Source organism: Hakea prostrata, chromosome 8 (genome assembly GCF_041222555.1).
Source record: "Hakea prostrata isolate BN-2017 chromosome 8, UWA_Hpros_2, whole genome shotgun sequence".
Lineage (NCBI taxonomy): Eukaryota > Viridiplantae > Streptophyta > Magnoliopsida > Proteales > Proteaceae > Hakea > Hakea prostrata.
The window spans coordinates 8,195,884-8,212,662 of record NC_142607.1 but is presented as its reverse complement, the minus strand read 5'-3'; the positions used below and the strand labels follow the sequence as shown (position 1 = coordinate 8,212,662).

Here is a 16,779-nt window from a genome sequence, read left to right as displayed (position 1 = left end):
TTTATCATGTATTGCAATTCGAGAATTATACAAGAGATAACCGTGCAGAGCAAACAAGATTTCTAACATATTGTGTTTGTCTCTCAATTTTTGTGTCTATTCCATACAATCTACCATCGAAGTGCCAAGTAACCATCGAGAACTTAACTAGCCTAAGAGTTTCAAAGTGGCAATTTAATGTGCTGTGGTTTTTTCTAGGTAATATAGTGCACCATGTTTGTGGATTATACCGAGGATAAATAATCATCTATTTTTTCCAAAAGACCTAGACACCTTATGTGTGTGTGTGTGTGTTTTTTTTTATTAAACGAAATAAAATGAGATGAATAAAGGGATAGGAAGAGTATTATTATCACCATATGTGTGTGTGGAAAAATGAATTCTTGGTTCCTTTGTTTTTCCTGATTGGATTTATTCCCATTATCACATCTGCTATTGGTAAATAGATCTATACCTTATATGATTCTAAGGTCATTATATTGGCCTTTTGAATCAACTTCTCTCTTACTTGATGCATGCTCTATTTTTAATTCCAATCCTCTCCATTCACTATGTCTATACAATCATACATTTATATTTACATAAGTATAAGATTCACATTACCCTTTTTTTCCATCTTAGACACTTGAAACCTAAGCGCATCAATCTCGACCCTTAAAATTGGATATTCATCTATGTCCTTCTAGTGACCATTAGATTGGTATCATTCAATATTTCAAATTTACACTTTTCTCCCTGAGATGTAAAACTTCTTTTACAAAGACCCCCAAACTCTTTAAAAATTATTTTCGAACTCTTGAATGTATATTACATCACAGAGACCGAATTTCATATTATTTCTACATTGCCCAGATTTACTTCCACATCACACACTTTCATGAGAAACCTTATCACTTCCTTGTTTATTATCGGATCACAATTCAAAAAATACGTTGGATGAACTCCTTTTTATGAGCAATTTGAGTCCCATGAACTTGAAATCAAGGTTTAAAGTATCCCACAATACCATACGATACTAGGCGATATGTATCCATATTTGATCCAACCGATACAATACATCTTGATATGTCTCTCCATTGAATTACACTAAAATACATTAGCTAGAACCATGGAACGAAATTTCGCCGGAAGTCGTTGGTTCGCTACCTGGACGAGATTTCGCCGACCGCTGCAAGCAGATTTCGTCACTACAACAAGAAATCACTTTCTTCTTCTTCTTCTTCTTCTTCTTCTTCTTCTCTCTGCTCATTCTGTTTCTTTCTTCTTCTTCTCCTTTTCGGCGAAAGTAGCCACAGCTGCTGCTGCTTGTTTTCTACTTCAACGATCCGGCAGCAACGATGTTAAAAGGGTTTGACGCAATAAGTAAAAAAAAATTTTGAAATTTCTCCCGAATCGACAAATCTCGCCGAAAAATCATAGTTTCGCCGGAAAATCGTCGAAATCTTGAAATATCGATTTCGATCCCTTTTTTGTTTCGCCCACCTGCGAACTGGGCGAATTTCGCCAAAACATCCTTCCATGGCTAGAACGATACAATATTCGATACCGATACTTTAAAGGGATAATTACTATTGCCCCCCTGTACTTTGATTTTATTACTAATGTATCCCCTGTATTTTGCAAAATTACTAATCCAACCTTTAACTTTGTCTATAATTACTAATGCCCCCTACTCTGTTAAGTTCCGTTAGTTTACTGATGATGTGGCATCTCCATATTTTTTAAAAATCCCAAAATACCCTTTTACTTATCTCTTTACTTATTTACCCTTTTGTCAAGTTACAGTAATACCCTTAATTAATTGTAAAGAAAAAAATAATCATAATCTATTTTACTCTAAAAAAAAATAACAAAATAAAGAAATAATAATTGAATAAAATTAAAATAGAAACCGAAGAGGAGGGGAGATAGAATTCAACTCAAATTTGGAAACTGAATATCACCTACTTCGTTAATTCCTTCTCTGGCAAGATTTTGTGGTTTCGTCAATGGTGGGTTAGTAAAGCGGTTAAAAGTCTAAACTCCCATGGGGAGGTGTTACGTTCGTTTCCAATATTAAAAAGGCCCCCCCCCCCCCCAAAAAAAAAAAAAAAATTGTGGTTTCCTTCCCTACGTATGGTAGAGGAGAAGGTGGGAAACCAAATCGAATTTGAATTTTGCCAATTTCTTTAATTCAAAATAAATAAGTTTAGTGAAGGTGGAAAGCCAATATTTTTTTAATTCAAAATAAATGAAGTTAGGGTAAAATTGACATTTAATCTGGTTTTTATAAATGGGGTAGCATCGTCTTTTGATTTCTTAATTTTAATGAAGGACAAAGTGGACATTACACATTCAAACTTAACGGCTACTTAACACCGTTATAAGGAAGGGGGGCAACAGTAATTTTGTAAAGAACAGGGTTTTATTAGTAATAAAATCAAAGTACAGGGGGGCAACAGTAATTATCCCTACTTTAAACCTTGCTTGAAATTCAAATGGTGAAACAACCCTAGACGCAAACACAAATCTCGGCCTTGTTTTTCTACCCAACAAAAAAGGAAAATGAAAACATCAGCTTTGTTTGATAACTGAACCGGGTTTGGGCCGACTCGCATGGGCTGGTTAGGATTGGCCCACATATGAGCGTTTTAGGCATTTCCTCCAATATTTTCGGCGGCAAAATGCAAGTCAACCCTCTGGGCACTGCGCAGCTACTACACCGAATGAAGAAAAAAAAATCAAATTAACAGATGGGATCTTAATCAAATTAATAGATGGATCTAATCTGATTTTTTAATAAACTACTTCCAAGAAGCTGCCTAAGATGATATTAATGCGTTTAGATTCTATAATTTCAGACATTAATTAGGGTTTTGGGTTCGCTTTGGTCAACTATAATTAATTAAAGTTTAAAATGCTAGGAAAATATGTGTGTCAAGGTGATGTGACACCGTCGCATGTGCCCAAATGTGCAATAATTCCCATGACTCATCCACATGAAAGATTTAATTATAAAGAACAGAGCCACATATTAATGGGAGATGGATTTGGATCTACTATTGGCTTGTTTCTTTCGATCTTATATTAAGGGATTTTTTTAATCAAATTTTATTCACATTTTTTTTTATTTATTTTCTTTTTCTTTTCTCTCCTTTCATTTTATTTTTAGTCTAATATTCTAATGTGTATTATGGGTCAAAAATTCATTCAATTAAACGACCCTGAATCATGGTAAAAGTACATTCTTTTTATGAACACTCTATATTTTCTCTCTTATTTCATTTGAAAGTTTCTCTTGACCTATTCTCATCACCTTGTGTGTTTACTATAGCTCCTTCTGCTTGAAGCTTCTCAAGATTTGCATGATTTTTTACTAGTTTCTTTATGCCTTTATTTCTCTCTCTTTATATATGAGTATGACTGATCTTGTAGCGAAAATGATTAGAGGAAAATCAATTAGAAAAAGATTGAAAATCGTGACTTTTTAAATAAGAACAAAAAGTCCCAAATGAAAGAGGGGGTGAAGTAGAGAGAATGCAAAAGGGAGAAGCACGTCTACTATTTTTATCTTGCCCCTTCACTATACGCATTTGGCTTCTCATCTTGACTTCCATTTGGCACTGCCATATATGCCCACATCCTTTTGATGTTAATTGTTCTTATATCATCTATTGCTTTAATGGCTATCCAATCATTAACATTATTAGCAAGCTTGTCCTTGGAGTTTCTATTTCTTATTATTGGTTGGAACGCAACCTTAAATTAGATGGTCATTAAAACTTACACTATTTGGAAGGCTATTTGTAAGAATGTCAACTTTTGAGTTTACATCATTTCATTAGATACCTTTGAGAACTCCCTAATAAATATAAACATTCTTGTTACTTTTTTTTTTTGGTAAACCTACATTATTGTTACTTGGTGTTGTGAAAAATACCAATGCAAGTACATGCTACCGTAACAAATAGTATAATGATGAAAGAATGATCGTTCTCTCTAAAACTAGAGAGTAAGTATCAAACTAATTATACCAATTATATTTGAACAAATAACATTAAAGAGAATTATCTTAGAATAAATTGCAATTTTACATTCAAATCAAGATGTGTTAATAGTTAAAAGTATAAGGGTCAAATCTCATCGTAAGATATTTCTTTATGATCTAAAATATTTGTTCTGATAGTCGAGATTCCCTTCCTATCTACTAATGGAATTTTTCATAATTATTAATCCATTAATTCAATGTGAATTAAAACAACTAAGAGATCATTAAGTTCTATGAATTCTTATGTAACAACTACACAAATCATGTAAGTATATATATACTTATCACCTGGCTCTGACCCTCTATTTTATTACTTCCATATAGTCTTAGCTGTGACTGCCGTCCTCTCTTCCCCCTCCCCCCTTCTCTGATTTTCACTTTTGGCTCGTTTACAATTCAATGGAGGATTTATAGTCACCAAACTCATTTTATATATATATATATTTGAGAAAATCAAACCTTCTTCACTGGGGGTTGATCATTGCAAATGAACCATACCTTAGATTTTCTTTTATCAATGTTGTTCTAGAAAGCTAACCTTTCAATTGTGCCCCCACTTCTTAAACCAAGATTAAAAAGAAGAGAAAAAGAAGGAAAAAAAGATACACCTACCCAAGTTACGCGTTAATCCCTGAAATCAGGTGTTTTCTAATCCATGATGGAAGAAAATGGTAACAACCCAAGAATACGTATGCACCGCGGAGATGCTATGGTCAATTGCCAACCAATCTCCAGAATTAATTTTAACTTTTATGATAATTGTTTAAGCTGGAATGTGCCAAAAAAGTGAAGGATTGTGAAACATGTAAAACTCAACGTGATGGTGTAGTCGGTGTTCACTTAGACTGGTTTTTCCTCTTCTTCCTTCCCTGTCTGCCTCATTCCTCTCTTCTTCCTTGAACGCTTCTGAGCTTGAATGAACCTTCAACCCATCTGCTATTAGGGTTTCTCTCTCTGCTACTCACAGATGAATTGATCAGAAGAACAAGAGAGAGAGAGAGAAACAGAGATGGGTCAAGAGAGCCAAGCAACACAGAAGAGAACCGGAGCTGCTGCAGGTTTGCTTCCCACTACCAACACAAACAGACGTACTTCTTCGGGCTTCTCTCGTGGTCGGCAGATTCAAAAGACCTTCAACAACCTCAAGATCACCATTCTTTGTGGCTTCGTCACCATTCTTGTTCTTCGTGGCACAATCGGAGTCGGCAATCTCGGTGGCGGGGATGCGGAGGCCGAGAACCAGAACCTCATCGCCGAGACAAATCGAATCCTTGCTGAGATCCGTTCTGATAGCGATCCTAACGACCCTTCTGATCCAGAGCCTGAGTTTAACCCCAATGTGACCTACAGTTTAGGGCCAAAGATCCCAGATTGGGATCAGCAGCGTCAGATCTGGCTCCAAAGCAATCCCCAGTTTCCCAGTTTTGTCAAAGGTAAAGCTCGAATCTTGCTTGTTACCGGGTCTCCTCCAAACCCTTGTGACAATGCAATTGGGGATCATTATCTCCTTAAGTCCATCAAGAACAAGATCGATTACTGCAGAATCCATGGCATTGAGATCATTTACAATATGGCTCATCTCGATAGGGAGCTCGCCGGTTACTGGGCGAAGCTGCCCTTGATTCGACGCCTAATGCTGTCTCACCCGGAGGTGGAGTGGATCTGGTGGATGGATAGCGATGCCCTCTTCACGGATATGGTGTTTCAGCTTCCTCTGTCTAAGTATGTCAAGTATAATATGGTAATCCATGGTTACCCAGATTTGCTGTTCGAGCAGAAATCTTGGGTTGCTCTGAACACCGGCAGCTTTCTCTTTCGGAATTGCCAGTGGTCTTTGGATTTGCTCGATGCTTGGGCTCCCATGGGTCCCAAAGGTCCCGTTAGGGACGAAGCAGGGAAGATCTTAACTGCTAACCTGAAAGGGCGACCGGCGTTCGAGGCTGACGATCAGTCCGCCTTGATCTACCTTCTGATCTCCCAGAAACAATGGCTGGATAAGGTCTTCATCGAGAATTCTTTCTACTTACACGGCTACTGGGCTGGTTTAGTGGATAGATATGAGGAGATGATGGAAAAGTACCACCCTGGGTTGGGTGATGAGAGATGGCCATTTGTGACCCATTTCGTGGGTTGCAAGCCCTGTGGAAGCTACGGTGATTATTCGGTGGAGAGGTGCTTGAAAAGTATGGAGAGAGCCTTTAATTTTGCAGATAACCAGGTTCAAAAGTTGTATGGGTTTAGGCACAGGGGCTTGTTGAGCCCCAAGATCAAGAGGATCAGGAACGAGACAGCGACTCCTTTGGAGTTTGTAGATCAGTTTGATATTCGACGTCCAGTTCATAGAGACACCGATCCAAAGGGCACATGAGGAAGTTCTTCCCTGTTTCATAAATTAAATGTATCATCAGTTAAAATGCAGGTCTCAGGTCTCAAACTTGACTACATTTGAAAGTTAGTATTTGTTTGTTTTTGTTTCTACAAATAGTTGCATACTGCTTTGCAAAGCACAACAGTATTTTCTTTTATTTGTTTTATTCATGATTTTGTCCTGGACAATCTGAGAAAAATACTGTCTAATTCTTTTACATATCAATACTTGTTTTGGATATCCCAGTGAGTGTATCTCTTCATTCATTTTCAGTTTCTTATTTTGGCTTCATTCACTCCAGTATCCAATATTTGAACTTCGAATGAAAAAGACCTGAGCCTAGAATACTGGACAACATTCATTAATCCTGTTATTGGATTGATTCTGTTTTGTAAAACAGCACTTTTTTGCTTGACATTTGAGTTTAGCTGGAAGGTTGATTTCCCAGTTCTGATGTATATCATTTTGTGGGGGATGATCTGATTATGTGTCTCAAACTACACGTTGAACAAACCCATTTTTCATCTCCTAGGATTTAAGATTGTATTTTCCTTGGGAGTGGAGGGCTTCATTTTGGTTTTAACAGGAAAGTAATGTTAGGAAGATTAGTATTATGTTTGTGTTCTTAAGTTCATCAAATCAAAAGAAGCACAAGCTTATGCTGTCATGTATGTATATTTCTTCTGTGTTGGATCTTGCAGAAATGAGAAGATTGTTCCAGCACCGGTTGCTAGTAATGTGACACCAGACTCAGATTCAAACTCTTCTTCACCTGCTTGCTTACCTCCAAGAAATTTATGCCTGACATTGGGGACATACCAGACTGATTGTTCTTTTGCCACAGTTTCTAGAGTCTAATTTCAGCATCCATTGTTGTCCAATTTTCTTGGTTTCTTCTACAGTCCCTGTTCATGACCAGTCCTTGTAAAGTCATTGCGTTCTGACTCAACTCATAGAGAACAGGGCTAGTGTTCAGCTTCCTTCTGTAGTCTTGACTTTTCTTTGGATTCTCATTAGTCCAAGCAATTTACCAAAATGAAATAAAGCAGAAGCAACCGCTTTAATGTCAGCTGATGGGAGCCAAAACTTGGATATTTTCTAACTTATTTATTGTGCAAGGAAGGTCTGTGACTGTGTTACTTGATAGGCCCTGCCCGAAACTCACTGATGTTGGAGATCATGTTCCTGTTTCTTTGTTTGACTTAGAATTTGGGTTTCCTTTTTTTGGGCTTCAGCTAGTATGAATCTTGGGGATTTGAATAGCAAGGAATGACCACTCCCAATAACTTAAGATAGGTTCAGAAAAGAGTTGAGTTGATGATATGATTACTCTGAATCCTTAGGTTACAACTTAGTTTTGTAGTGTTAGGTTAGGAAGTGCTTCAGCTCCAGTAGCCAGACAATTGGGGGCAAATGGTGTCTTGATTGTGTATTGAGTCATTTTTCATCCCGGAATCTTTCTGTGGGTTGTCAAGCGGGAAACTTTATTCATTTTTTTGCAGGAGAGGGTTGGGTTTGCCATCAGTTTTTTGTAAGTTGGCAGCGTGTATATGCCCATCACAACGCTGGATCCAGGCAGTTGAGTTGTTTCAAGAGATGAAGACAAAAGGAAGAGAGAAGAGAGCTAGATTTCTTGGCTAGAGGATTGTGTTCTTCTCAAACTTTTTCATTGCATATTTGGAAGGGGATACACCTTTGGTTCACCTTAAGGGTAACATAACAGGGGATTACACTTTCTGAGCATGTAGACAGCATCATTAGTTCGGACGTTTCTCTCATTTTAAGCATTCTATGCAGCCTTGGAGCCAAGTATGACTCCTTTTGAATCTCCTACACTTAATTTTGATCTACCAACAGTTGAAGTCAAGGAACAGGACATGGTAGTGGACATGGCTGAAGCTCTTGTTACAAAGCAGGCCAAGCCCCTTAATATCCCCCCCCCCCCCCCACCCCCAACCAAACTCAACCAAATCGGATTCAGAGAATTTGAATATTTGTGTTCCTTACACTGAAATATCCATGCAAGGTGATCAAACTGCTCTAATGACTGATTAAAATGGTCTCTACTGTAACCCGTGATATCCCCATTTTGACCTCTTTTGATGCTGTGGTTCATGTGGATGAAAAATTATCCTCCTCTTTACTGTATAAAGGAGGTTTTCTTGTTTGTGAGAAAAATTGGCTCGAGTTCCCAACTGAATAAAAACCAGGAAATTGAATCCAAGGGTATGAAAGAATGCTAGAGCTGCCATTGAGGTTTCATATTTCCACTGCAGATGAATTTCTCGCCATTAAAGCAAATCTTTCACTAGGGTTATACCTCTTTTCTCAAGCGAAAATACTAGCTCCTCTGATAGAAATACTAGATTGGGATAAAAATACATAGAGCAAAATTCTTGCTCTTTTGAGGACTAATCTTTTCCATTCTAGATCAAAGTCGAGAGATCTTTACTGCAGTGTGAACTTTCAAGACTTCGGTGGAATTTTGGAAAGCTAACAAATGGTTAGCGGTGTCAATGGGCCGGATTAGATCGAACTAGTCTAAACCTAATCATACGTTAAGGATGTAAATCTTGAACCTAAACCCTACACAATCTGACATAGACTTGATTAGAACAAATCACAAGAATGGATTTGTGACCAAAAAAGGGGACAGATCCTTACTTTATGCTAATGAAGTACTGGTCTTTGCCAACTAAACCTAAACCCTTATAGGGTTTTTAATGGGATACTTAGTTAAATATTTATTCATATTCGATTTATATATAATTATAATCTGGTTAATTAACGCACACTCAGGTAGGGCTGGGCTGGGGTTGGCCCGAGGGCTAAACCCAAACCTCACTCGACTTTGCCCGGACTGGTTATTCTATAACCTGAATCTACCTTTTGAGTTGAAAAATCAGGCCGAACTTGAGCTAGGCTGAGGGCAGATTTGGGCTAGTTCAAGTTGATAGGTTGCATTGACACCTCCTACTTGGTATTCTTTTTTCTTTTTGTTCCTCCCCCCAAAAATTAAACCTGCTTGGTATTATAATGAGAAGCAAATTGTTATCCAATTGGTATCCCTTGGGGAGCTTACAACCTAAACCATAACAAGATTTTTTTTGGTGGGGGGAAGACAAGGGGAAAAAAATGAAGATTGGGAAGAAGCTACAAATGAGGCCACATGATCCACTGCAAAATTAGCATCTTTGTTCGCATGTTGGAAGCTAATTAGATCAAAATGATTAAGTAAATTCTTGATATCATTGATGATGTTAAGAATTCTCCATGGGATCTTAGAAGTTGAAGTGGCCAAGATTTGTAAAATTGCTTGATTATCTCCCTCAATAATGATCTTGTTAGTATTAACTTTTCTAGCATCTTCCAACGCCCACTTGGCAGCCATAGCTTCTGCTTGGATTGGAGATGAATTGCCACAAAATCTAGTAAAGCAGAAAATCATTTTCCCTAAGTGATCTCTAGCAACTCCTCCACAGCCTGGATTGTAATAATCAACTGGAGGAGACCACTTAACGACACGTTCAGGTTTGTTTGTAACATTCACTTTTCTGTTCTTGCACTGTTCTTCTGCTGATGAGTTAGCTAACTAGAAAATCTGAGAAGGAGATTTGCCTTTGCTAATGACTTATCTTATCATGCTACAATTAAAAGAAGCCCATCAGTCAATAATATTGTCAATACTCGAGTCAATAGCTTAATATACAAAAAACTAGGGCTCCTTGTAGCTCTAGTACAACAAATCCAATCAAAAGGTTTCATTCTTCACAATTCCACATTATTCTACCTGGGCATCCTGTTATTTTGTGGCAAACTTAAGAATAAACACTATCATACCCTTATCTCCAAAGTAAACAAAAGGCTGCATAGTTGGAAAGCCAAATTGCTTATCTCTTGCTGGCAAGCTTGTTCTCATTCAATTTGTTACATAAGCTATGCCTCTGCATTTTTCTTTTTATCTTGCTTTCTCTTGCGCAAGTCTATACTAAATGAGCTTGAAAAAGCAAATAGAAACTTCTTATGATCCTCTAGTGGTAGATCTCTGTTCTTTTGTGGATGGGATCTCATTTGCATCTCAAAGAAATAGTAGTGGAATGTAAATTTTGACAATGACTTGACTTTCTATCTCGAGGCCTGGGAGCTCCTTATCCCCTCTCTTTGGGGAGTTGTGGAATCTTTGACCCGTTTCTCGCTTTTCCCCTTGTGGTTGGAATCTTTCTCGCCGTCTTTGTTGGGCTTCTTCTCTTTGGGTGGTCTTTTTGTTCCTGCTTGTCCCCCCCTTGCCCCTCGCTTCCTCTGTGCGGTTCATTCTGTTTGCTGTGGGGCTGTTTGTCTGTTGTGGCCCCGTTTGGCCTGTTCCCTATCTTCTTTGCTGGGTTGTTTTTTGGGCCCCCCTCTGGTTTTCCTTTGTTCCTTGGGTGGTTGTGTGGCTTCTCTTCTCTTCTTGTTGTTTGGCCGTTTGCCATTCCCTGGTGTTTTTTTTTTTTGGAGTGCCAAACAAGGTAATTCTCATTCTCTGTCTTGGTTAAGATTTGGCCATTTGCCATTCCATCTAAGGTGATGATTTTTATTTGGAGAGTTTCCCACCCACCCCTGATGTACTTCATGATAGAGGATGCAATGTTTTGAATTTATGTTCTTATTGCAGTATGGTCCCAGAAATCATTGAGCACAAGTTCATTTTCTGCCCTTGTTTGGCTAACATATGATATTTTCTCTTAGACTTGTTCTTCCCAGATCGAGGTTCAATTGAGCACACTCATTAAATCTTACAGAAAGACCATTGATGGGGAAAGACATGTCCCCCCCCCCCCCCTCTCTCTGGTCGCCTTCCCCTTTTTTTTTCCTTTTTTTTTTTTTTTTTGGCTTTTTTTTTTCTTTTTCTTGTCCTTTTTTTCCTCTCTTGTCTCTCTTTTCTCTTTCTTCTTCCTCCCTTGGTTCTCTCTCTTTCTTCTTGTTCCTCTCCTCCTCTTTCTCTTCTTTCTTTTCTCTTCTCCTCCCCCTTTTTTTCTTTTTTTTGTTTTTGTTTTTTTTCTCCTCTCTTCTTCTTTTGTCCCTTTTTTCTCTCTCCTTTCTCTCCCTCTCCTCCTCTTTTTCTCCTTTTGGTTCTTCCCTGTTGGGGTTGTCCCCTCTCTCCTCCCTTTTTTTTCTTCTTCTTTCGTCTCTCTCTTCTCTTGTCCGTTCTCCCTCTCCTTCCCTTTTGGTTCTCCTTTCCCTTTTCCTCCGCTCTTGGTCCCTTCCTTCTCTCCCTTTCGGTGCTCTTCTTCCTCTCTGTCTTTCCGTCTTGCCCGGCCCTTTCTTTTTGTCCCTCCTCTCTTTTGGCCTCCTCCCCCCTCTCCTTCTTCCCCTCCGGGTTTCTCTTTCCTGCCCCTTTTGCCTTGCTTCTGTCTTTCTGTGCTCTCTTTTCCTGGGTTCCCCCCCCTGTTTGCTTGTTTTTTCCTCTCCTTTCTTCTTCTGTTTTTTTTGCTTCTCCTTCTCTCTCCTCTCTCTTCTCTTTGTTTTCTTTTGTCTCTTCCTTTCTTCCGTCCCCCTCCTTTTTCTTTCTTTTTTTTCTTTCTGCTGTTGTTTTCCTCCCTTTTTGCTCTCTCCTTCCCGTCCCTTCTTGGTGTTTTCTCCTATCTTGGATCTTGCTTTGTCTTGGTTTTTGGTTCCCTCCCCCCCTTCCCCTGTTTCCCCCCTTTCCCCTGTTTCCAACTTCCCTCTTCTCTCCCTTTGTCTTTGCTGGTCCTGTTCCTTCTTTGTCTTTCCTCTCTCCCCCTTTCTCTCCTCTCTCGGCCTCTCTTTCCGACTCCCTCCTTCCCGGGAAACTTGCTTTTCGCTTCCCCTTCCCCTCTCATCTTCTTTTTCCTCTCCTCTTGGTTTTTTCTCTTCCTCTTTCGCTGTCCTGTTGCCCTCCTGGTTGCCTTCCTCTCCCTTGGTTTCTCCTCCGGCCTCCCTCTTCTGCCTTCGTTTGGGGTTGACTCTGGGTTTTACATGAACCCGTTCCCCGTGGTGGGTTGGGCTCCCGGCCGTTCCCGTCCCTTCCCTCTGGCTCCTTGGTGTTTTGGCTTGTTGGTCTTCGCGTCTTCTTTGCTTTTTCGTCTCGTTCTCCCGCGTCTGGCGTCCTCCCCTTTCCCTCTGTTTCTTCTCTCTTCTCTTTGGGGTTGTGGTCTCCGGTCTCCCTCTTGGTTCCTTTCCCCCTTCGGGCTCCCTTGTGGCTCGCTTTGTCTCCTCGGGGCCCTTTCTCGTTTGGCCCGGTTGGGGTGTCCGGGGTTTCCTATATCTTAAGGATTTTATGGGCTAACTATTACAATCAACTCTATCTATTTGCATAAATCTTTTGCATGATTATTTGGGAAGGGTGAGGAAATTGAGTCATGTAGTGAGGGATGGTACATGCGCCCTTGATGAATGGGTGGCTTCAAAACTCATATGTAAACTCAAAACAAGGCTCTCTTCTTGAAACTTTTAGCTTTTGGAATTGAAGTTTGCTTAGGACCCAGTTTATGCATACCTTGCCTATATTCTTGAGGGGTGTGTAGCTTTTATATATAATGTAAATATAAGGCACGGCTCTACCCTGGCCTTAAGGGGATTCAAGCTCTTGATTTTATACTTTGAGGTGTTGATCTTTTGCCAACTAAGTAGACTTTTAAACCATGTCAACATTTCCATGTACTTATTATGTTGTCTTTTCTCTTGGTCATAACTAGGTTCTAAAGGAGTATTCACACAAAGGATGAAATGATAGATTCTGATTTGGTGTATGAAGGGATAGATTTTAATTTGGTGTACATTACTCACCATTATATTTTGAGGTCAAAATATTGAATCAATTCTCAATAAAACTTATTAAGGTAACACTTGGTTATTAAAATTACAATTTTAGTGTGAAAAATTCAATATCGGATTGACTTTTTTATTTTGAGAAAATTACATGATTAATTTCTTTTAGGCATCTTTTTACAAAAGTAGCCAATTTTTGCTTTAATTAACAAAACTAGTTAAAATGAGCTTGGTTTATAAAACTAACCAAAACAATGATTTTCTTATCCCTTCATAAATTTTTACCCCTAAAACTAACCATACCAACATACTAAGCAACAATCATCTTCTTCTTGCAACCCCAACCTCTAAATTCTTTTTTCCCCGCTGCGTTCATTGTTGCCTTATGTGTCGATATGATTATTTTAGGGGTAAAAATGTTCTAATGTTCCAAAGGATGAAAAATAACTCTTTTGGTAGTTATATAAACCCAAACTCAATTTGGTTAGTTTTGTTAATTGAGACATTGAGCGGCTGTTTGTAAAGAGTAATTTAAAAGTAACTAATTTGTAATTTTTTTTTTTATGCAAAAATAATTTTATTAAAAAGAAAACAAAGTAACAGAAGAGAGTTCCTATTATGAAGGATGAAACTTCTCATAATTGGTTAAGTACAACTTGCCTTCTTCCATTCTACTAGGAGTTTCTTAAGGAATACTTCCAAATTTAACTCCAACAAAATTCTTAGCAATGAAAAGCAACTAATGGCCAAATCTGTCCCCTAAGCTTGGAACTAAGTTGAAAATAATAGTACTATTGGTCCAAACTTATTTGAAAACAATCTCCTTCTTGGCCCCTTCATTCCAACCATAGACAAAACCTTCAAGAGTTACTTCCAGGCAAGAGTCATGGAGCCTAGTGCCTTCCGCCTGGTAATGACACCGCCCATCACAATCGATTCCAATTAGCCACTTCCAATTTCCTTCTTGTCCTTCTCTAATTCCTACAAGCAGGGTCTCGTTAGTAGTTAATTGGCAACACCTGGAAAGATCAATCTTACCATTCTCTTGATTATCTTGGTGATCATTTGCACTTGAAAATAGAGTAATTAGGAGTACAACACTTTAGTTCCTTAATCCATAAAAGTGTTGTGCTAAGGGTCTTACCAAGATCAATTTTACTTTTTTTGGAAAACAACCTCATTTCTAGCTTTCCATAGAAAGTAGAAAGTCATAGAAAAGGCTAAAAGCGACAAAAAAAACTAAAGGTTTATCCCACTTAAGGTTTGTGACCGAAATACCTCATGCCCTAAAATCCTATATGGACCTAATCATGCAAGGGTTTAACAAACATTGAAAGAGAGAGAGATGATTACGGAGTTCGGCAATATGCTTACTCTCCGGGATTCAAAATTGAATCCAACTGCACTAAACCAAGGATGTTACAGACAAGAAGAAGAAAGGAGAAGTTCCGAATCGCCTAGCACAAGATGCCCCCAAAATACCATCGAGTGATCGTCCTTTATCACTGATCAAAAGCCCTCAACAATCGTCATTAAGATCCAAAGAAAACCAAAGTTGCAGGTGCTCGAACTTGGCTGCCATGGAAAACTTCAAGAGTTCTTCAAGAACCGTAGAACAGAACAGATGTGAAAAACGATTGCACACTCGCATAAACCAACCCAGCCCTCTCATATACAAAGAGTTATGAACCATATGAACCCAACCGGTTCGGTTCATGACTTAGTAGTTACAATTACCAGATTACCCCCCAACAAGGTTAATGCAGAATTTTATGAACATATCTAAAAATGATTCTACTTGGATATGCTCAAATCTGATTCCAAGATGTTCAGCCGATGAATATGTTTTGCAACATTATAAGAAATGAGATAGTGCCACAAAGATTCAATCATGAGGCCACAAAGAAGGCAATTACCATCAATGTTACTGCATTTTTGAATTATATCATCAACTAAAAGACCATTATGAATAATCTTCCATAAGAAGGTTTTAAATCTAGGATGCATTTTTCAGATTTTGAAAAATTTCCTATGAACGTCCAAATCATTTGCATTAGGGGATATATGTAAGGCCACCAATTTAGTAGAAAACTTCCCACTCTTCATGAGGGAGCAACTCCAACTATCATCCCCACAATTACATCTAATAGAAAAGCTTTCAACAACGAAGTGGGGGGGGGGAGGATAGAAGATAACAGGTCCATGTCTCACCCCAAATGATTTTTAACATAATTTTACTAAGAGTTTGTAGTTAGATCTCAAAAAAGAGGGTGAGATAGAGAAAGAAGGGATCGAAGGAATCCAAGGGTCATGTGCAAAAAATAAGTCGAATCATCTCTTGCTAGAGCCTTAAAACAAAATGTCTTAAGAGAGGGAAGGACTTTGACAATGCTGCTCCAAATTCTAGATCCCTTTTTCTTTAGAATTCGGGGATCAAAAGGGGAAGTGCAAGGGAAGAATTTCACCTTGATCACTTGAGCCCAAATAGAAGAGTTATCACTAAGAAGTGTCCAAGAAAGATTATGTAACAAAGCAATATTGTGGGTCCTAGCATTTCTAAAATTAGCACCTCCCAGGACCACAAGTTTGAAAATTTCTTTTTTTCTTAATAAGAGAAGTTTTCTTAGAGGCACAACCATTCCAGAATCTATAGGCTAAGGAGTCTAATCTTGAGCTGATAGAAAGAGGAATTTCGAAGCAGTCCATTTGATAAGAGGGGAGGGAAGACAAGATAGATTTTATGAGCACAACTCTTCCAACAAAGGACAAACTATTAGCTTTCCAAGAGAGAGCCTACAATTAACTTTATCAATGATGAAATGGAAGTCATTGATTTTGGATTTCGAAGGAGAAAGATAGGTGCCTAATTACTTACTAGAGATGGTCATCTCTAGGATATAACACTTTGAAGCACGGCTTTATCCCTAAATAGCACGTTGGCACTGGAAAACAACCCACTTTTATCTAGATTAACACTTTGACCTGAGAGACTCACAAACAAATCAAGAGCTACTTTAATGGATAGTAAATCCCTTTTTGTGGCTCTACAAAGATAAAAGCATCATCAGCAAAAAATAAATGGGAAATCTCAGTAGCTCTCCTAGCTATTGTAATGCCCTTGAAACTATTTAGATCCCTATAGGCCCCTAAATTCTAGATAGAACTTCCATGATACATAGGAAAAAGGTAGGGGCCAAGAGGGCAACCCTGTCTCAGACCTCTAGAGGAAAAAAAAAAATTCGAAAGAAGTACCATTCAACTTAGTCAAACAAGAAACCGTGGAGATAAGAACAAAAACTAAAGAGACCCACTCTTCACCAAAACCCATAACCTAAGCACCCCAAACAGAATGCCCCACTCCACCCAGTTCTAGGCCTTGAAAAGATCAAGTTAACGCCACAAAACTCGATTTTCCATCCTTTTTTCTCCTAAGGTAGTGAAAAATTTCATGGGCAACTACAATATTATCATTAATTTTTCTACTGAGCACAAAAGCTCCTTGGAAAGGACAAATAAAGTTTTTCATATGAGGTTTTAACCTATTAACAATGATTTTGGCAATTAATTTGAAATTCACAATGCATAGGTTAATGGATCTAAATTGGCTCACACAAGA

General features: G+C 38.5%; 1 protein-coding gene across 1 annotated transcript; it reads left to right on the top strand.

Moving 5' to 3' along the window:
* The first annotated feature begins 4,797 nt into the window (after nt 1–4,797).
* LOC149006636 (putative xyloglucan 6-xylosyltransferase 5) lies at nt 4,798–8,271 on the top strand. The gene has a single exon (XM_089166810.1). It carries the CDS (start codon nt 5,037–5,039, stop codon nt 6,393–6,395), a length of 1,359 nt encoding a protein of 452 aa, XP_089022936.1. The 5' UTR covers nt 4,798–5,036; the 3' UTR covers nt 6,396–8,271.
* The last annotated feature ends 8,508 nt before the right edge of the window (nt 8,272–16,779 follow it).